General features: G+C 39.8%; 1 protein-coding gene across 2 annotated transcripts in view; it reads left to right on the forward strand.

The window, feature by feature from the left end:
• Window positions 1-563: 563 nt before the first annotated feature.
• GAREM1 (GRB2 associated regulator of MAPK1 subtype 1) overlaps window positions 564-22,452 on the forward strand; it is a 189,896-nt gene continuing 168,007 nt past the window's right edge. The window contains exon 1 of one of the 2 annotated variants that reach the window (XM_019714080.2): window positions 564-1,141. In XM_019714080.2, the coding sequence (XP_019569639.2) occupies window positions 1,021-1,141 (121 nt within the window). In that variant the 5' untranslated portion in view covers window positions 564-1,020. The remainder of the gene's footprint in view (window positions 1,142-22,452) is intronic. The other variant, XM_019714081.2, reaches the window with a different exon arrangement.

A 22,452-nucleotide genomic window follows, 5' to 3' on the forward strand; every position in this document is an offset into this window, starting at 1 on the left:
CCATCATTCATCATCCTTCTTGTAGGAACTTCGACCTTTTTCATTCGGCCTAGCAGCCCAAGTCTAGACTGGTAGGGTTCACTTCCAGCTCCGTTTGTTGAGTCGTAGGGTTGGGGAGAAACGCCAAGGAGTGTTCCACGCCTGCCTTTCCAACCTCTCAAGAGGTGAACACCCAATGGTGTCTTTGGTGCCTGGTATTACCAAGCACCAGGGCCAGGATGGGCAGGAGGAGAGGAGGATGCCTGACACCAAGATTAAGAAAGATTCCAAAGCTCGGGGGCCCCGCTGCTCCTGGGCTCGGGGAAGGGCCCTGGGCAAGGCAGGAAGGAGTCTGGGCGCGCAGTGGACCCGGCGAGGCTGCAGGGCGCCCGAGCGGTCGGACGGGGGAGCGAGAGCTAAAGCTTACGGAGCGCGCCGGGCCGAGGCGCCCGCGGCCGAGGCCGGGAAGCCGACGCCGAGCCGAGCCCGCCCGGCCGCGGGAGGCGGAGGCGGAGCAGGAGGCGGAGCGGGCGGCGCCGGGGAGGCGGGGGCGGAGGCGTTGCCTCCCGGAGCCGCGCAGGCGTTGCTCGCACCTTGTTGATTAGTCAGTGCTGGGAGCGCTGCTATGGCGTTTCTCAGACCCGCGGCTCCTCCTCACACGCTCGAGGCGGAGGGAAGGAGGGGTAAGAGGAGGAGGAGGCGAGCCGGCGGCCGCCGCAGCTGCAGACCCGGGGCCAGAGGAGGAGGCGGAGCGGGAGTCGCCGCAGCCACCCCGGCCGCCGCCGCCCGCCGCCGCGGGGCTGCTGCGAGTCCTCTCGGGGCTTGAGGGCACGCGGGGCGCCGCAGCCATGCCCCGCAGCGGCAGCTGAGCCCGGCGCGGGCCCCCTCCCTCTGTGCAGCCTCAGCCGCCGCGCCCCCCGGCTGCCCGCGGCCAAAGTGCCCGGCGCCTCCCGCGCGTCCCAGACCTCCAGCGCGAGCAGCGGCGGCCGCCGAAGCGCGGGTGGTGCCGGCGGGAGCGCGGGGCAGGAGGAGGCGGGGAAGATGGACCCGGCGCCCTCGCTGGGCTGCAGCCTCAAGGATGTGAAGTGGAGCTCGGTGGCCGTTCCGCTTGACCTGCTGGTCAGCACTTACCGGCTGCCCCAGATCGCGCGGCTGGACAGCGGTGAGTCCCGGCCCGACCGCCGGCGCAGGGCAGACGGGCGCGGACCGCAGTGTGGGTGCCCGGGAGGGTGGGACCGGGTGGGGAGTGGGCTGCCCGCCCCCCAGCACTGGAGTTGGCCGGAGCGGCTGCCGCAGCCCTGGCGCGGCGCTCTCAACTCCCCCCAGCAGCAGCTAGAGATGTGGAAATCGGAGCCCTTGCCGTATAATTAAAAAAGACGTCTTAAAAAAAAACCAACATAGGGGAAACCTCTGCAGATCCTAATCTTGGAGGCGAGCTGTCCCTCCCACCCGCCTGCAGGAATTACTCAACCTGGGAAACCCTGAAGAGTTATCTTAGGCAACATTCTTACAAAATAATTGTGCTTTGGGTGGCATCTACCACCACCACCCCCGCCCCCTCAAGAAGCAGCAAATTTAAGAGGAAAAGCTCCTGGTGACTGATGAAAGGGATCACATTTCTCAAAGACTTTTTATTACAGCTTGTCTGTTTTGTTTACCCGAACTGAAAGTAATTTAGGGCTGTGTGTAGAAAATGTTTTTAGCAGAAGTGATGGTATGCTTCAGGTTAATTATTAGCTTAGCGCGTTTCCAGCCTGGAAAAAATTTAAGTCACCAAAACCTATATTGACTTAGAACCTGAGCTCAGAACTAATACTTGTAGGTACTTCCTGAAACTGACCACCAGAAACTAACCAAACGTCCCCCAGCTGTTTGTTCTGCAGTGTGACATCTGCAAACAAGTAGATAGATGTGCGTACCGTACTATCAAGCAAGCAGACACCTTTCAGTTTGAGAGTTGTGACATGTAAGGTGGTACTTTAGGTGTGTTTTGTCTTCTCTGTGTTTTCACAATAACTTCAGTTGATTTTGGCTTCATGATTTCCGACTGTTTGCAGAAAGAAGCTTGCTTTTAGGGCTTCTGGAAACACCTGGGCCCAGGCTGGCAGGCAGACAGGCAGATAGAGCTATTGGTCAGGCAGGCCAAGTCAGAAGAGCACTGAGCAGAAAGATGTCATTTCAAGTCACAAGGACTTACTTGGGTTACTTCTTTTCTAGAGTACAAGAGTGTGTAACGTGAGATGAATAAATGTCCAAAGGCATTTTTATTCTGTTTCTTATCTGTGAGGTTAGATTAGCCCTTCAAAATACTGATGTGAAAAGTAAATGCAGGAATGTTCATGAAAGCTAGAAAACAATCTTGGTATGCTTGTTAGTCTTGTTTGGGTGGTGGTGGTAGTGGTGGGTATTGGGAATAAACTAGGAGTTTTAAAACTAGTAATGAAGTGCAGATGAATCCAGGAAAAGATAGGTGATGTTTTGAGGCATTTCTGCTTAGAGGGTGGGAAAATGTTTTGTGCTTTAAATATGCGTCTGCAGATCTGAATCTGTGTGTATGTATTTGTGTGTATTCAGAGTGTTTCATTTCCTTTTTCACTGTGCAAAATTGTGTTCACCTTTGCCGACCTCTCATCTCTGCACCCTCCACCAAAACTTCTTAGCTAGGCAGAGCATGGGTGGCATAAAAGTCACTAAAAAGCTTCATTAAACTGAAAGTTTAAAGAGGCTGAATATCAGTTGCAGACATAACTTTCAGCTTTGTTACCCACTTTCCTATCCCTGCCATTCATAAAAAGGGTCTGAATCAGCAGTGTGCGCATCCCACACTTCTTTTTAAAATTAGGACGTGGGTAGCAAGTCTTAACACTGTGTCCTTTCAAGCTGTGGAATGGATTTTGATCACTATGTGTAATTCCAATTCTTTATTGTAGATTTTCTCTTATTACCACTTGAAAATCACAGTGGCACACACAGATTTGGAATCAAAGCCAAAGACTGCTTTAAACCTTGCTTCTGTCACTTAACAATCCCATCGTATTTAAATACCTTTTTTTTTAAGCTGCATAATATCCAATGGCATGGCTATACCATGTATTATAGTCCTCTATGGAGATCATCAAGCTGCTTTATTTTTTACTATTATAAGTTGTGATATGATTAACACTCTTGTACATAAATTGGTTAGTTTGAATATATTCCTGCCTTGCTGAATAAGCATGTGTATTCTTTGTAAGTCCTTGATACATACACATTGTCAAATTGATTTGTTTGGAGACTAAAGGTGGTACTCATTTATACTAATATGAGAATTGTGGGAGTACCATTCTCCCACAGCCTTACAGCATTAAATATCTTAAAAACAAACACAAACAAAAAACTTGGCTAGTTTGATGGAGGGAAGTATTAGATTACCAGTTAAATTTGGATAGATGTTAAAAGAGTCGATCATAGATGTCACACTTATTTTTAAACGTGTTTCACAGCAATGCTTATAACCTGTTAAGGACATGCCACCATATATATATATATATATATATATATATATATATATATATATATATACACTGTATGTGAAACCTCAGGTTTCATGCAGCCCTCATCCTGTGTTGGTCCTTTTGCCAGTTTTAGTACTGCAGGTACATTTTACACACACACACCCTATACTTAGACATGAAAGGTAGTCATTTTCCAAATCACTTGTTTTAAAAGAGACTAGAAAGAAATTGAAAAACATGCCACTAGTTGACATTTTGCCAAGAGAAAACTATAGGCTAATTTTAAGAAATCATTAAAGAACAGTAAACATCTAATTTCAGAACTGTTGGTTATTGAATGTCTACTGTGTGTGGGCACATTTCTACATGCTTGGGGTATATTGCCTCAAATCCTCAGCAACCCCGCTCTAAGAACTTTGAGAACTGAGATTCAGAGAAATTGAATGGCATCCTTAGTAAATGGTGGCGTGGGATTTCCAGCTGGCTTTCCGACTCTAAAGACAAACCTTTTATCGCAAAGTGTACTACCTCCTCAAACTAAATGGGAGTAGGTTTAGAGTAGGTCTAACATCTGCTCTAAATAGCCCCACTGTCTCTCTGAGAGCCCGAGGACCGGAAAGTCAATATTTTTAAAAGAGTGGAGACACCGAATTAAGTGCTGGCCTCATCCATCATATGTAGACAACTTTCTGCTTCCCAAAGGAGTGGCTGAAAAGAGGTAAGGGGCAGCAGGATGATGCCTCAGTGCATTCGCCATACTCAGAATACTAACTACACAGTAAGTTAACAACTCTCCAATTCGTTGCATTGTTCCTGTCACTGGTGAAATGCCAGTTAGATAGATGCATTCAACATTACATCCCCATTGGTGAAATTTGTCATCTTATGGTAAGATAAATACAAAATTAGTGAGCTTTTATGGGTATTGCCTCACGAATCTTTCTGGAGAACTCAAGGAAAAGTACTCTAGCAATTTTTAGGAGTGAGATATATCTCCTCAGCCAAAATCGAACCCCAGTCAGCAATGCAATTACGATCAGATATTTAAACTGATCTCCAATCTTAGAAAATGTTTGCTTTAGAACCACGTTCAACAAATGTCTTTCTGACCAAAGAGAGGTTGGTGAGAACGCTGATCCCCACCCCGTCTCCAACCCATTGTCACTCAAAACGGGGTAGGTGGGAAGTTGTTCATTCTATGTCTCTTCAGCGTTTCGTCTTGGAAAGTCTGAAGGTTTCATCTGGAGCAGTGAGTGTTCTTCCAGCTCTTTTGTTCCTGTTGCTCCTAAAGGATTCTGTAAAACTCTGTACGGTCAGCTAATTCCTAAAAGTTTTCATCCTAAATTAAAATAATTGCAAGGATGTAACTTTTCAGCATATTATACATATTGACCTTGTAAGTGAAATTGTTACATCTATAAAAAGCTCTAATATCTACATTTGATTCTCAGTACAATTCATTTTTAAAAATACATGAATAAGTCCTTCAGCAGTTAAAAATTTTACACCTTTCCTTTGTCTCCTTAAATTTATATTTCCATTTTCCTTCCCCCTACAGAATTCTATCCCAATGCAATGTATTTTTATGTTTAAAAGTGTCTAATCTATCACTCTGATATACTTTCTGTAACAACAAAAAATGTATATAAATTGAAACCCAGTAGTTTGGATTTCTTTTGACCAAAAGTCTCTGGTATTTAAATATTTCAGTTTGTTTTAAAACAAAGAACTGGAAATTACCTGATTTACAAGAGGAGTTGTTACCCAAATCCGGAAGACTTTCCTGTTCCACATTAGCACTTGTATTTGTTCCTTTGTTTGTCACCCTGAGCTCTTTACCCCCTGGCAGTTTAGGAAGATCTGGGGAAGGTTATGCAAATGCCTGACTTTTGTTAGGTGTGTGAAGGGTTGTTGTGAACCGGAGATGTGGAAGGCCAGCTTCCATTCACGGTGGGATGGAGTCCCTCCTTCACAGTCCTGCTCCAGACAGATCGATTTGTAGACAAGACAACACTTGGAAGTTAGGGATCTGGAAATTGCTTCCCTTACAGGTGTGATGGTGAACCCCTTGAGACATGTTGGCTTTACTCCAGACGTGTACCCCACTTCCAAGAATGCTAGTCTGGAGCAGTGAAAGATGAGTTTTTGGTCCTGTTTGCTGAAAGGAAAAGAAGACCAAGGCTGTGTGGACTCACAGGGAGAGAGAAAAAAGATGGTAGGAGTTGGAGGCAGCTGTTTAGATAGATCAGCAACGATCTCTTCTTTCTAGCTGCGTGGAGGAGTCAGAGCTGATTCTAAGCCCCAGCTGTGTTAGGACTGGGGGATCTTTGGTCCTTGTGTTTTGTGCTGTGGTCCTTTAACTTTACCATTTAAGTGCCTGGAGGTCTGAAGGAGCCGGAAGCATGGATACTCAGATCAAAGAGAGGCTCCGAGTGGCTGCAAATGTCAAAGGTGTTTCTAGATCCATGTTTTATCTTTGAAATTAATGTAAGTTCTTAAAATCTACTCCATGATTGATGTTATTTTATATATATATGTTTTTTTCTAAAGTAACACAGTGTAAATCTTGCTCCAGGAAGATGTGCTATGCTTGTGTGTGTCTTCATTTCCCCTGACAGTCTGTACTGTGAGGGTACATAAGCCCCAGGTGTGAGAGACAGTAGTTTAAAGGATCCTGGATTTGGAGCCTAGAGACCTCTGTTCTGTTACCACTATTGCCATTTCATAGCAGGTCATCTTCGTCAGTTCTCTTACTCCCTTTGATTTGTGGTTTTCTCTTGCAGAAGAAACGGACAAATATTATACTTGCCCATGTATCTCAGGCGGCTGATATTTCAGCCCCTACTATGTGTCAAACCCTGTTATAGGTATTGGGACTGCAGCACTGAACAAATAAGACAAAACCTCTGTCCTCATGGAGCTTACATTCTTGTGTATCTACCTATTATGAATATTAAATGCAATAATATGTGTGAAATACATGTGCATTGCAAAACAATATACACATACAAGACTGGAATAGTGAAGGTGCAGACCCACTGCCAGGGGTGGAGTGGGCTTCACAGTATATCATTTAGGGAACAAAAGTCAACTGATAATAGATTTTATTACTATCCTATAGATAAAGAAACTGAGGGAAATGCTGTAGGTGACTCTAACCTATTTCTTTGTTACTGATCTAGTAATCCACAGGTTATAAAAAGGTGGTGTAAGGTCTTTATCAGGGAGAAATTGTTAGGAATTAACTCACCCAAGATTAAGGAAGAAGTTGAAAGGAACTTTTAACTTAATCCTGAATCTCGTGTGAGTCTGACTAAATGCTAGCAAGACACTTGAATCTATTTTTAGCCTGTACTCATTGCTACGTTTACTCAGTCTATGGTGATTTTGTGAGCACCTATACTTACATAACTGTTAGCAGAAAGGAAGTACTTAGTACAACGTTTAACACATTGTACTGGGTGATGAAGAAAGTCTCTTGAATATTCTTTTAGATCCCATATACTTTTACTTTCCTCTAGTTATCACATATTCTAATTGGCCATGCCTAAAAATTCCAACAACAACAAAATAATAATAGGAGAGGACCTTGCAGAGGAGAGAGGACACTGATAAACATTTAGACCCACAAGACAAAATTTGGACTTAGCTCCTTCAATGCTTTTGCTTTTCAAGTAAGATGACTGTTTCGAAAGTCTTAAATGAGTATCCACATGGCCAGTAAAAATTTTAAGACGCTTGGTTCATCTGTAAAAGGAAAACTGGTTTGACCATTGTGATGGACTGCGTCACAGTTTAAAGGGAGAGTATTTTGATCTCTTTTGCTCATTGGACCACCTTATTGAAATAGCAAGTTTTAGTAGACCAGCTTATAAAGTCGTTTATTTTGGTTTGAGATTCCTGAGGTATCTGTCTTTTCACTTACTGAGCTACAGTTCTAGGAAAACTCATAAACTGCTTTCTCATCTTCAGCAGGACTATTAATCTTAAGAACACCAGCTATTATATTCAACTTGAAAAACAACTTTTATTCCTGGTTTATGTACTATTTTGTCATATTTGACAAAGTATACAATAACTGCTAAGATATTTTATTATGTAGGATGCACTTGATTTAATAAATGAATGAGCTAATCTCAGTATTAAAAATTTTAAGGTCCAAAATCTCTATATTACTAAAGCTATCTATGACCTCTGCAAGTCTGAAATAGAATTTCACCTTTGTTTCAGTTGAGATAGTCATTATATTCTTAAATATGTAAATTGGAACTGAGATGGTAGATCCTAAAATTAGCAATAGGAAAAATAGAGACTACGCAGTGGACCATCATGATGAAATAATGATTCTTAGGGTCATTAGTTACCAAGTTTAAATTTTTTTCTATAAATTACAACTCAGTTTTGGATTTTTTTTCTTCTTGCTAGTTTTTTTTCATTCGGAAATTAAGATGCCTCCTTTATGTATGACATGTAACTATGTCATTGAATTTTTAATCTTATATGGACTAGAATGCTGTAAGTCTTTGGAACTAGTCAACTCTTACCACAATAAAGAAAAGGCCTGATTGGATAGTCAGCTAACCATTTATCCATTGTCCTCATCTTCTCAGGGTACCAGGGATTTTACTTCTAAGCAAAGCAAGCCACTTGGTTTAAATAGTGTCACAAAACTACAACTGCTAATTTGGTACAGTTGTCATCTTCCTAGAATAGCCCCAAGATTGACTTGAAACCATAGTGTCTTAATCCCAGACAATGAGTTTCCTTTTATGCCACTGCAGGAGTATTACATAGTGGTAAAAGAAGGATGGAACAATATTCCCGAGCCCTTTTTCAGTTTTGTGGATGAATTACTTTATAATTATAAGGCAAGTCACTAATTAATTCTGCAAATTCATAAACTTAGTTTAAAGTGTTTAAATACCTCTTGGGCTTTGATGGCTTAATAAATACCTAATTACTGAATTTAAAATGCAATATGAAATCTTACAATTATGAAAATATTTGTTATTCAGGTTAATATTTAACATCTACAGTAAGTTATGATGAGGCCTGGTTATAGCTTGGAAGGCAGAGTAATTGTGAGCGGTGTTTATGTATTTATCTCTGGGGAAATTTAAAATAAGTGATGTACTCATTAGAGAAACTTTTCCTTGGTTAGATGTTTTTTGTTTTTTAAAGATGACAGTTTTCTCGATTTCAGACTTTAAGATGTTAGAAATGACCATTTGCTCTTGATAACTAGTTCACGCTGACAGTATTTTCCTTCGAGCAGGGATCTAGATTCGAATATCAAAAGTAACCAGAAAAGGGTAAATGTTTACTTTTCTGTTTTTAAACATATCTGTTACCTTGTAGGTAATTGGGAAGCACTGGTTATAACAGATTCTGTCATCCGTCCAGAAAAAGGTTACGGAAATGCCTGGGGAAGCCCACTTGAATAACTGCAGGGCATCCATCTGTTCAGATGCTGTATTCCGGGATGGATACTCACTTTGAATTGCCTCTCTTCCTTTAGCAGCAATGGAAAGGAAAGGATGGTTGGAATCAAAGAACTGACATCAATTCCATTGTCATTCCTGGTCATCAATATCTTATGTGCCAGGATCTTCCATTTTAGTCTGTTTCAGGTTAACATTTAAAATAATGCAAGATCCATTTTTTCACCTTGGACTACTGACCCACAAAATCAAACAAGCACCACACCCAAGTTAAAAACAACTTAATTAGAAATGTCTAGAGAGACAGAGCTCTAGAAGGTTCAGAATACCTACTTAAAAATAAGTAAGTAACATAAAGCTTTATGCAGATATTCTGCTGTTATTTTTTTCCTGTTTATTTTTGTCCCATCTTTTTTGTCAGTTAAGAGGAAGGGAGCCACTGAGTCGAGAGGACCAGAAGAAATAATCCCGAGCTCATCATGGCCAGGTACATCAGTGAAGGTTAATTTCAGTGGTGCATAACAAGACAAAAAAAAAAAAATGTAGTGGCTTATACAACATGAGATTTCTTTTCTTCTTCATATAGAAGAAATCTGGAAGTGCCTAGGCCAAGAGTGATATGGCAGATCCACAGAATCAAGGACCCTGGTTCGTCTTATGGTCCTTAATGGCTGCTGGCGCTCTAGCTATCATGTGTGCGTCCCAGGCAGCAGGAACGGCAAAAGGATTGGTCTTACCACCAGTTCTGCACTGCGCTTCACTTACATCTCACAAGTCAGGACTTACATCTTCCTATAGGACAGAGAAGCAAGGAACTGAAGTCTTTGAATTGGGTGCAGTGCCCGGGGCTCTGGCTGCAGGAGAGGAGAGCATTGGATATTCAGGGCCACCTACCTGGCAGCCTCTGCCACTCAGAATTTTGCTTTGATGCCTTTTCTTCCCTTTTTCTTCCTTCTCAAAACCTACTACAATAGCCATATATGGGGTCCTAACTCCTTGACATCTCTTTGTTTGGGTTCTTCCTCCAGCTAAGATAGTATGAACTTCTGCCCCGACTTCCTTCGCTCTCTTCATCCTTGAGCATGAGGTAAAACCTTGAAGTGGTTCTATTTAAGAGGCCCTTTATTAGAGGTGGAAGTACTTTCTAAGTAAGCCATGAAAACTTGTGTAATTGTAGGAATCGTTGTGACAAGGCACCCTTCACATTCTTTTTTGGCTTGCGTGCTTTTATATAACTTGTTATATAACCACTGTAACATACATAACATGTAAATAGAGACTGTATCCCAAACGATAGGCATGTAAAGTGCTGTGTAAATTTTATATTAGATCATGAGCGTTTTCCTTTATTATTAATATTCTTTGAAACTATGAGTGAATGGGATTCTATTATTACCAATAAAACATTGTTTACTTGACTGTTTTCCAGTTGTTTGGTTTCCAGACGTTTGGTTTTTTTTGAGTGTCATGATTTTGAGGTTATCTTTGTACTTAAATTTGTCAGTTTTACATCATTTCGTTATTTTGGGTTCCTGGAAATGGGGTTATTGTTCATAATTTATTATTTTTAGATTGTTACTATGTATTGCTAAATTGTATCCAGGAAAGTTTGTACCATTAGCAGTGAATGAGTAAGCCCGTCACATTGTCCTTCATTGAATATCATAGGTGTTTCTCAGTCTTTGCTAATTTAGACAGTTTAAAAATTGGCACCTTTTGTAATTTTTATTTCTTGGATTAGTAGTAGAATAGCATCAATAACTTTAACTTATTTCTTTTGTGAATTTTCTGAACGCTTTGTTCAATTTTTTGGTAGAGTTTTTCAAAACTCCTCTAATAAAAATAAAATTCTAGGGTCCTTTTTTTTTGGTTTAATGAGGATAATTATAAACAATCTCCAAATTTCATGTGGGTTTAATCACTTTTGAAACCTATTTTTCTTCAGTTGATATTCATAAATAGGTATTACATCTGATTCTGAAATTGAATAATTGTGATTAAACTACTTTTCTGTATCAATCAGAATATAGGATTTAAGTGTTATGTTCACTGTTGCATTGTGGCCATTCCTCTGAAAGAAAGAATCCCCTTCCATTGTACAATAAAATAATTTCATGAAAGTCTTGGTAAAACCATATTGTGTATTCACAACCATAAGTGTGAATATAAGTCTTGGAAAGGTCCCCAGAGATTTATTATTAATAAATTCCTGTGCATTGCCCAAAACTAAGCTGACAAACAAGGCTCATCACTATTTGGATTTAAAGACTAAGAATAAATTGACGAGTTTATAAAAATATTTTGTTCTTTTTACATGTAATCCATAACGAACCCTTGAGTGCTACATTTTGGGCCATTAGAGTTTCCTACATCAAAGTTCCTAATCTCTCTCGAATGAGATGAACTACAGAAACTTGAGTTCTTGTTGACACTTAGAATCTGAGTGCTAATGAGAGAGAATAAACAATAGAGATTCACAGGTAACTTTCAGACAGGGAGAGAAGCAAACGTGATAGTTTGAATGTCATTTCATTTCTTCTGTTGAATATCTCTATAAATGCTGACTTCAATGTAATGGCTAAGAAGAAGGGAACCAGCTTAGAGAAGAGAAGAAAGGCTCAGTTTAATTCTCTCTCTGTGTATAGACTGTGATTGATGGGAAATAAAACATATACTTCTTTGCCAACTTGGCACCCAAGGACTAATAAATAGTATTTCTCAGAGGGTTGAGGTGACAGTTCCTAAAAGTGAAAGTACCAGATGGCTTTAAGATGATCTTTTAGTGCCAAAGAAGAAGCCTTAAATTAACTGTACAGTAAATCAGGTAGTTTATGAATTAATGTCGCCCTTACCCCCAGCCTTCCCTTTTTTTTTTCTTGACTCACTTGGGAACATATTAATCTGAGTAGATTGTGTATAATTGAACACTGTGCAATAGATAGCATAGGAGTTTCATCTAATAAGTGGAGACTAGAGAGGAGGGAAATAGATGAACTAAAGTATAAATACCATTTATAGTCTACCCAGTTTTTTAAATTGTTACAATGAAACAAACTTTATTTTCCCCTGGTTAACATTACTATGTTAATAATTCATTATGAAGAATTTGAATACATAAAAATATTTAAAAACTAAAGATAATCTGAAGTCCCAACATTCTGAGATAACCACCATCAATATTTTGGTGACTGTCCTCTCATGTGTCCATTATTCACTTTCTCTCTCAGAATTTTGTATAAAGGAGGCGTTTTTGCTACTTCATTTTATTTTAATTTCTCCCGTCACTTCAACCCCCATTCCTCCAACCCAACCCTGCCTACCCACACAATCCACTTTAATAATCCAGTATGTATCCTTCATATTTTCTCCATATTCATAGGTCTATATTGACATTAGATACACATATGAAGACATGTACTGAAACATAATTCTGTCATTGCTTTATGAAAATGGGATTGTATTATGCATACTTTTATATTATACATACGTTTGGCCTCTTGTTTATATCACTTAGGGAAATCTTTCTGAATCATCTGGAATAAAACAAATTCATTGTGTTTTAACAGCTACATAATTTTCCATGATGTGGAAATACTAATTCGTCTGTTGATTGGTGCTCAATTTGTTTCTAGTTATTGGCCCCTGTGAATTACACTTCACTAAACCTCCAAGTACATACTATCATTAATTTGTTCATTGTTTCTAAGAATTCTGTGGTTTCTTTCTGATGTCTTTCACTTCTCCAGCAAAGCATCTTTAATAGCATTGTCTTACTTTTTCTCTTAACCTCACCTGCGGAGACCAAAATTAAATATTTCTAGAAAAAATAGGGAAAAGTGGGTCTTCTAGCCCAGAATCAAAACCCAATTCACAAAAGTAGAGTTGACTTAATAGATGTTGCCAAATGCTATCCAAAAAGTCTGTAATAGTTCTCGCTTCCATCATTGATATATGAGAACACTGTTTCTCCAAATCCATGTCACCACCATTAAGTAGTAGAAAGTTTTTATTTAAAACATTGCTCTATTAATTTAAGTTTTCCTGACTATTCGTGATTTTGTGCACTTAGATGGCTCATCTCCAAATTGGAACCATACTTTTTTCTGGTTTTCCTATTGTTGGCTTGTTCTTGCCAATTGCTAGATGCTATTTGTATATTACAGTGATATTTTTCCTTATATATAATTTATCTTATCTGTTGACTTTGATTATATTATATTTATCCATTTCAGAATTCTTAATTTTTACATGGATAGACAACTCTCTTTTTCATGTGTTTTCACTCTTGGCTAAGAAAGATCTCCCTAACCCCTAGATTGTACATGTAGTCTTTTAGATATTCTAGGAAGGTTTAGAATTTTTTTAAATTTAAGTCTTTAATCCACCTGGAATTAATTTTTGCATGTGATGTAAAAATTTTATTTCCTTCCAGACTATTCTGCCAGCCCATTTAGTCAAAAGAATGTTTAACTACTGAATTAAACTGTCTTTGTCAAATTTGTTTTGCTCTTTAGAAGTAGAAAATACACACTTCAGCCACACCTGTCTTTCAGGGAGTGCCTTGGGCTGTGATCTAAGAAAACATATGGTTAATTAAATCTGAAAACAATTCTTCATTCCCCAAAGTTGTGGCTAGAGTAGTCCCTAACCTTGATTTGCTTTTCCCCCTCAATGTCTGTGGGAGGCCTGAGACTTATCTTTCTAAAGAAAATTTTAATTCGTTTTAAAGCCAGTGCTATCCTTTTGAGTCTGGGAAATGATAGTAAGTTGTTAAATGCCTTCTAGAAGCATAGTCCAGATGCTTTGGCAATAAGTTTTCTCCAGGGAAGAATTTGTTTTAAAATGATACTTTACTAAGCTGCTGTGTGTGTGTGTGTGTGTGTGTGTGTGTGTGTGTGTAAGAGTGTGTGTAAGAGTGTAAGAGCCTTTCAGAATTTAAGAAGCATTTGCAAGTTGCATTCAATTTTAGACTACTTTTAACTGAAAGTGCATTTCCCCCATTATTTTTTGGATGAGGGGCACACTTTAACACACTCTTCATAATATATATGTGTGTGTCTATTGCTTAAAAATCCCCTGATGACCCACATCTGTTCATTTTTTTAAAGACTTAAATTTCGCTTACATTTTCCTTACCACCCCAGAAATCTTTGATGGTATTGTCTTCTTGATTCTTTTTAATTTCACGTGCAAGGATCAAAATTAAATCTTTTTAGGAAAAAAGCATAGGTCAATGTGAACATTGTATCTCAATGTCAAAACCCAGGCTTGTCTGCATAGAGATGAAATAAGGGTGAGAAGAGAACTCATAACATCGATTATTCTCTGCGTCTTTTCCTACTGCATGACCTTTGTGTTAAACTTCAACAAAATCGTAATCCTGCATTTTATGAGGAACTTGAGGAGGTTGGAGTCGAGTATGTGTAAAAAGTTTTATCACTTCTCTTTTGGATATTTCTTTCTAAGCCATTCGAGAGCCAGCATCCTGTCTGCTCTTTCCATTGTACATTTCACAGAACCACCAGATGTCCACCAGATGTATCAGAAATCTTGTCTGAATGACTCCGCTGCAGAGTTCTCAGGATACTCCGGCTTATCTGTAAAGTATGTGTAAGCTCCGCCCCAGTAGACAAACAGGTGCACATACTCTGTTCTTCACCTTCTGACCTTTTACCAAGTTCTGGACAAGGAAAGAAGTAATAATTCCAGCAGCCACTTTTTCCTGCTTCAGCTCAAAAGTTTCAGAGTTCTTTCCCAATCTCTCTTCTCAGATTATCTCAAGCCTAGAAGAAACCCAATATATGAGTATCCGTTTTATTTTAGGACTGACTGAATTATATTTACATGTATTAACCACATGGAAAGAAGGTGAAAAATATTCTGAGGTGGGATGAAGCCAACTCAGCATTAAAATTTTGCTGGGAGAGCAATGAGATTTGGCTGTACTATTTAGTCACAAGCCATTTAATTTGTCCTGATGTGTTGTGAGAATATAATTCAAAATAGAAATGAACAATATTTCACTGGTTCTAAGGTACGCATTTTTATATCTCTGAAATTGGGATGCATCTTATAATTAATGGCATGTCCTAGTTTAATCAGCTGTGTTTATTTTTTCTTAGTTGTAAAGTAATGATTGCGTTATAAGTGATGGCATCCTGAAGTACATGAACTGTGCTGCTTCCTTGGAGTATCTGAGTCAGATCATTTAAAGTACAAAGCACACATGGGAAGCAAGGACTTTTAATGGATGTCCCAACATAGGGTGGGAGATAATCTAAACTGAAAATCAAGAAATACTCTCTGAACTATTCATCTCTGATTGAGAAAATATCAGGGTTACGTATAACATTTAACAATAACAGATAAGGTGAAACTCCCTGTTATATACAACCATGGTATAATTTTCCCTCATCCTACATTTTCCAACTTTAAGGAATAATTTGATTTCTGTGTTCCTCAGTAGACTCTGATCTCCATGAGGGCAGGGTCTATGTCTTTCACGTTTATTATTATGTTTTCAGACTGTGTCACCTTGGCAACAAGTGTTCACTAGAGCCTTGCTTACGGACGGTTCTTTGGCATAATACACACTGACACACACGCGTGCAAACACAAACACCCATATATCCATAGTGTAATGGGTTGAATGGTGGCTCCCAAAAAGATATGTCCATGTCCAAATTGCTAGAACCTTGTTACCTTATTTGGAAAAGAGGTATTTGCACAGATAATTAAGTTAACAGTCCTTAAATGAGATCATTCTGGGTTATCTGAGTGGGCTCTAAATCCAATGACAAGTGTCATTCCAAGAGGAGAAAGGCAAAGGGAGATTTGAGGTATACAGAAGAAGAAGAGGCAGGAAGTTGGAGGGGTACAGCACAAGCCAAGGTTTACCTGAACCCACTAGAAGCTGGAAGAGGAGGCAGGGATCAGAATCTCCTTTAGGGCCTTCCAAGGAAGTGCGGCCCTGCTGACAGCTTGAATTTTGATTTTGGGCTTTTGGCCTCCAGGACTGGGAGAAAATAAATTTCTATTGTTTTAAGCCACTGAGTTTGTGGAAATTTATTATGGCAGCCATAGGAAAGTACTGTACACACACACACACGCACACGCGCACACATATGTATACAGACACACGTTTTGATAACCTATAGTTAAATAAAATGCTAGATAATTTTTTAAAATTACAAGTTATAAATAACGTAACCTTCTCTTCTGGATTTTCAAAATAGAATTTACACTAGAATCCATCAATGGGCTGATGGATAAGTGGGATTATGGAATGTGGTTTTCACATTTAACAGCTATGGGTCCCATGCCTGCTGTCTTACAAGCACAGTACGAGTGCTGGGAACACAAAGCTGAATCCATGTAGTCCTGATTCTCGAGGAGTCCAGAGGCCTGCCAGGTAGGTAGATTCTTAGACACTATTGTTGTGTAATAAGCATGGAAATGCTTCATTCCAAAGGTCGTCTGATATTGCCAAGAGCTCTGGAGGCAGGTTTCACGGAAAACATTAATTGACTACTGAGCTAGTCCTTGAAGAGTGCGTGGAGTTCTGGTAGGTTTTGAAGAGGGAGAATGCTATTCTGGAGAGGTTAGGAATGTACTGAACAGAGGCATCTGAGGGGAGTGTGATAGGAGATGAGGCCGCAAAGGCAAGTTGGAAGCAGATTTTGAAGAGCTGTAATATGTTGAATTTTGACTTTTATCCTGTGGCTGAACTGGTGGCTCTAGCCTTTTCTGCCTTTGCAGGACGCAAATAACAGATGGTGTGAGAACAGAACAGACTGCAATAGAATCCACTTGGTTCCCAAATTTTGATGAACTCCTATACAAAAATGAGTAAATAGTGAGTTACAACGATATGTGTTCTAATAACATGTAAGCTACTAGTATTAGTAGCAGCCTCCGGAGGGGCTCAATGTAGACTCTTGGGACTATACGGTGCCTTGCCCCACTAATGATAAACCCCATCTTTCTCTCCTGTTAGAATTTGAGTGTGAGTCGTTTTTCATAGAGAAACTTGAGTCCCCTCCAGTTCTTGTTTTTCTTTAAGAATTAATTATGTCACAAACTTTAATATTTTACCGAATCCTAGTTTGAGCAACACACTCTACAACAAGCTATAGCACCACATTACAGTTTGGAGATCAGTGTGTGGACAAACGACTCATCTTTGCTTCTGGAGTGCCTGGCACAGGGCCTGTTTACAAAAGTACTCTCAAATGTTCATTAATATGCGCCATGGGAAAATATTGAAGGGCTTTAAATATGGGAAAGGCCCAATCAGATTTCATTTCTAGAAGGATCTTTCTGGTGTCATTTTGGAATATCATTTGCCGCAGCAAAAATTTGGAATTATAGAAGGACACATATTTGGAAGCTATAGAGTCATAATCAAGGAGAAAGATGGCCTCTAGCCAAAACTCATTAAGTGGGAATGTAGGGGAGGAGGCGGAGGGGAAATATCTTCAAGGTGAGATTTCCAGGACTCGTGACAGGATATGGCATATGAGAAAGAGGGAGGCATTCAGCAGTCCTGACGTCACTGGCTTGGGTGCTAATGCCCTTATCAGAGAGAAGAACACAGGTTGGGTAGCAGATTGCAGGTGGGTGCATTAGTCAGGGTCCGCTAGGTTAGGCTGCAATAACAACAATTGCAAAATGTCAGTACTGTAAAACAGCAGAAGTATATTTCTCCCTTGTGCTACCTGTGAATTACTAGTTGCCTGGAGCTCTGCTCTCCATCACCATCCTCACTGTACGACCCAGGCCTGCAGGCCCATGTTTATGCTTTCACATTTGTGGAGGCAGGAGAGAGAATATGGCAGATCACACAATGGCCCCTTAAAGCTTCTGCCCACAAGTGATGTACCTCATGTCCTTCTAACATTTCATGGTTAGTGGCAACTGCCATGGCCACTCCTGATTTTGAAGAGGGGAGAGATGTGTAGTCTTTCAGTTTGCCGGGTATATGACTCCAGTGATGATTGTGGTGAGAGGTGTGGGAAGGCAGCATGTTACTTTGTGGATAGGTTGAGCATGAAATATTTAAGGGAAATTCAGTTCAGAAGGAATTGGACATCTGGGCTTGCATCTTGAGAGCGTTCAGGGCTACAGAAATAGTATTGGAAGATTTCAATGTAATGGTCATAGAACGAGCCACAGGAGTGCATAACTTTGATCAGGAGGGAAGAGAACCAGTTCTAATGATGATGGAAGATCAAGGTTAATAAGTTTGTGGTTACAAATATTGTAACCCCTAAGCTTGTTATAACTTTTAAATAATTTTAAGTAACTGTTGGCATAGGGGTAGAATTAATCACTTAAACGGAATTTAGCTTTTTCAGACTCCAAAATTGCTGACTTGCATTCAGTAATTGAAAAGGTGCCTTTAGATTTTGCAGTAGGATTTCAGCCAATTTTCTGAGCCAGCCGGTAAGAGCAAATGTTGCAAAGACTAGCATTGTAGTTTCAACTGAAGATAAGTTATAAGTTGATTGATACTTAGATTGCTGAGTCCTCAGAAAATTACTAGAATATCTTATGAAATTTTCTGACTGCTTGTACCTCAGACAAAAATATGTGGGCTTAACCTTGCTATAATGATACTCTTTTTATAGCTCCAATTACTGGCAAAAGGAAGTAGTTAATAGCACTTTCTCCTGTTGGCCTGTGTACATATATAAGGAGACATGCTTTTTCTATTCTCTATTCTCTTAAAAGGTTTTTGTGCTTTTGCCTGCCTGATAGCTCCATAGGGGTCTCACTTTTTAAATTTTTCATGTAGATGTACGTGAGTATCTCAAATAAACTCTCTTCTGTTTAAGATTATATACTCATCAGGAAAATGCAAAAACAAACCTGCTTTAATACACATCGCCTTTGTTTCTTGGAAGGAAGTTTTGCCCAATCACAATAGTAGTGATGGCAAAAACGGCAATCTTGGTTTTCACAGTCAAGGTGAATAAGTATTCATTGAACTACTTTTTGATATTGCTATACTGTGAATGATTAAAAACTAAAACAGAGGGAAACTACAGCTTTTACCTTCTAGACACAGACGCATGAAACTATTAAAAGTAACTGCTCTGTGTTCCCCAAACAAAGCTATTGGTGTTACCTCCTGGATGGTAATTATAATTAACATTTACTGAGAATTAGTTATGGTACAGGCTGTGGGACACTTAAATACATTATTTCATTTAATTCTCACAGTAACTCTTTGACTTAAGGCTACTTACAAGGAACAGAGGCTGAGAGAAAGGGAATAATTTGCTCAAGGTCACATAGCTGAGAAGTGGAAGTAGCCAGCAGCCAGCCAGGTCTAGAGCTCTGCCTTTAACTGCTCCCCGAGCCTGCCTCTCTCAATTCTTGCACCCATAAGGAGTCATCTCCCCCCCATTCCTGTTGCACATTACAGAGTGAGAGACTTTTTGTCCGTCATCTTTATTAAAAATTGAACCACTAATTGTCAGGGTACGAAGGAGAGACCTGGTGGCACTAACCGAAGGAAAGAGCCCCACAGACCTGTTAGTAGAGGATGCGAACTACCCGGTTTTCTATTTCAATTGTTTATCTTCCTCAACAAGAAAGACTCGGGGTGGAAGATGACTTATTAAGGCAAAAGAAAAGCCATCTTTGTTTTCACTTCTTGACATTTAAATGCTTGTGCTCTAATTGCTTTCAATGGTACTTGCATACGTATATATGATATTTCTGCACAGAAACCCATGTATTTAGTGATATTCTCTTACCTGGGAGTAAGGCTTGGTGAAACTCCAGCCTTCTTTCCAGAGAAGCTCTGCTTCTGATGTGCATCCGTCACAAAGCCCACACGTGTAGTCAGATCCTTTCTCTTAACAGAGGAGTCGTGTATTTTACGATCTCCAAGTGATTCAGCAAATGCTACGGAATCTAAGCAAACACAGGGGAAGCCAAGATGGGATGGTACCACCGGAGGCATGATCGGGACATATAAGCTCCAACACCAACAAATGAACCCCCTCTTCCCCAAGACACATCTGTACTGGGCAATAGTTTTACAGTGTGCATTTATCAGAATGACTTTACCAGTGACTCCTGCTTCACCTTTTGGAGATCTGATGACAGCTGCGAATAGACATGTGCATAAACAGAGTTTTTCACATGGTTTCAAAGTGTTCATTGCCCACCCCACCTCTCACCCTAAAGCCAAGGACTCAGAGCCCTGAATGAGTTTATCTGTCACTGCATATTATGTGGACACTACCTCACTGTGGGGCAAATGCCCAGGCAGCAGAGTACAATCACTGATGTCATTATGGATAGAAAGCACTCCCCATCATGGTATTTTATTATTTTACCTTGAACCTTGAGTTTCATCAGGCTGGGACTTTATCATCAGTATGGGAGTACCCTGGGGTGGGAAGTAGTAGAGAAGGTTTCCCAGAGATGGAACTATGTGCTATTCACACAAGTCTGGTTTTCCTTTACTTGAGTCTCCTCCCCCCACCTGCAGTCTACCCCACCAAGTAGCAATGAGTTTGCCTAACCAGAGTATGTAACCAGGGATTGGCAGATTGGCCTGTGGACCAGATCAGGCCTGCTGCCTGTTTAAGGAAATGAAGTTTTATTAGAAGACAGTCATGCTCATGTTGTCACATATTGTCTAGGGCTGCTTGGCACGTCAACAGCAGGGCTGAGTTGTTGGGACACAGATTGTATAGCCCACAAAGCTTAAAATTTTTACTCTGGCACTCCACAGAAAAAAGGTTGCTAACCCTTGTCTTAAGCCATCGGTTCTCACCTGGTTTTTGTTGAGAATAGTGTTTATTTACATAGATGAAAGGAGAGATGTCTGGATTCTGGAAAACTAGGTAATGTGGACATAGTAGGCCACTCTTCTGAACACACTCATTTAACAGTAGTTTAATAAATGGTAGCTAGCTCTTTGAAAATGGGGCAAGAGAGATCCCAAAACAAAGCACTTTAGAAATACAATATAGCAGTTCTTTGTGTCCTTATCTCTTTGTGGAATGGCTTAATTTTCCTCTTAGGCCAGGTTCTCCAGTGCCCTCTCAGCGTGTACTTAGTCAATACAAACTAAATTATTTAGTGTAATACTACATAGCTTAGAATCAGGAAAGCAAAACAACCTCAGTAATCACATATAATGAATTTCAACGACATTACTTCTAAATTATGTGGTCTCTTGGATTATCCACAGTACCTCCTTTCATTAGTGTCACTAAGAACTATCTATAGAAAAAAATAGCAGTATGGGAATGTGCCCATGATGGGTAAAGCAAATGGGCGGAACAAACAAGCATAAGGCCCCAGCTCTCAACAAATTTCAATTTAATACTTTATCTTTTAGTACTAGCATTGTATCATGTTTTTTACAACTATCCCCAGTCGATTTGGGAGATTTAAGAAAGAGAAGCAATCTGTATCAATTCTAAGAGGTAATTATTAATGAGTTATTGCTTTTCTGTAAAACAAGTGTCGTTTTCTTTACTCACCTTTACACTGATATGCTATAAGAAAAGAAAAGGTCGCATTAATGTGTCTATATTTCTTCTTAAAAAATTTACTTTTCTATAAAACCAAGGACAATTTTTTATAAATTGGAGAGGAGTTTGTGTCATAGTAATGGGTAGGACTATGACTTAGAAATTTATTTGACGAATGGTTTTATTACATAAGCTTTTGAATATGCAAAAGTAAAATTTGAAAATAGAGAGTTCAGTTGAATATTTTGATATCGCTAAGTTAACTGATTAGTTACTAGAGCTATACATAGTAAATTCCAACCAGAGAAGAAAAAGTGTCTTAAGTTTGGTAATACATAATTCAGAGATTCTTTGGCTTAAAACATGGAGGAAAAATTTGTGTAGTAAATGTAAATGAATGATCAGAATCCCACTCAGAGCTTCCTTCTGAATGTAAATTAGGTGGTGATGGATGCTTTTAATCTTTGTGAAACAGTTGTGACTGCTGTTTGTGCATGCTCGTCACAGGAACAGCAGATACAGTTTTAAAAGCGGCAAAGTTACATGTACTTAGTGCTCTCTATGTATACAGTACAATCAGGGCCATTGAAGGCTTGTGGCAGTTGAGCCTGCTGGGATGATATATACAGCACACGTCCCTTAATAAGATACTGCTGCCCAGTTACGACTGGGAGACTGCTTGGTAACTCTTACCAGGGCTAGATTTTTCTGTTTTCATTCTGTACTTCGTAGAGTTTCTTCTTCCCAGTGTCTTGAAAACTTAAGAGACATAGTTACCTGACATAAGATAGGAATTGCAAGGGGATTTAAGAAAGTGTTGGTGGAAGCAATAATTATCCACTCAAGAAACCTCACATACGTCATGTTGACGAACTCACAGTTACTGCAATATATGAGATAGAGAGCACTAGTACTACATTCGTTGCTTTCCTCCTGATTTGTTTGTTTCTGTTTTGGAAATTGTTATCCTTTTGGAGTGAGACATGTGTCTCAACCTTAGTTGCCTCTTGACCCTATGTGTGGATTTGGGAAATTAAG

The sequence above is a fragment of the Rhinolophus sinicus genome, linkage group LG09 (assembly GCF_036562045.2).
Source record: "Rhinolophus sinicus isolate RSC01 linkage group LG09, ASM3656204v1, whole genome shotgun sequence".
NCBI lineage: Eukaryota > Metazoa > Chordata > Mammalia > Chiroptera > Rhinolophidae > Rhinolophus > Rhinolophus sinicus.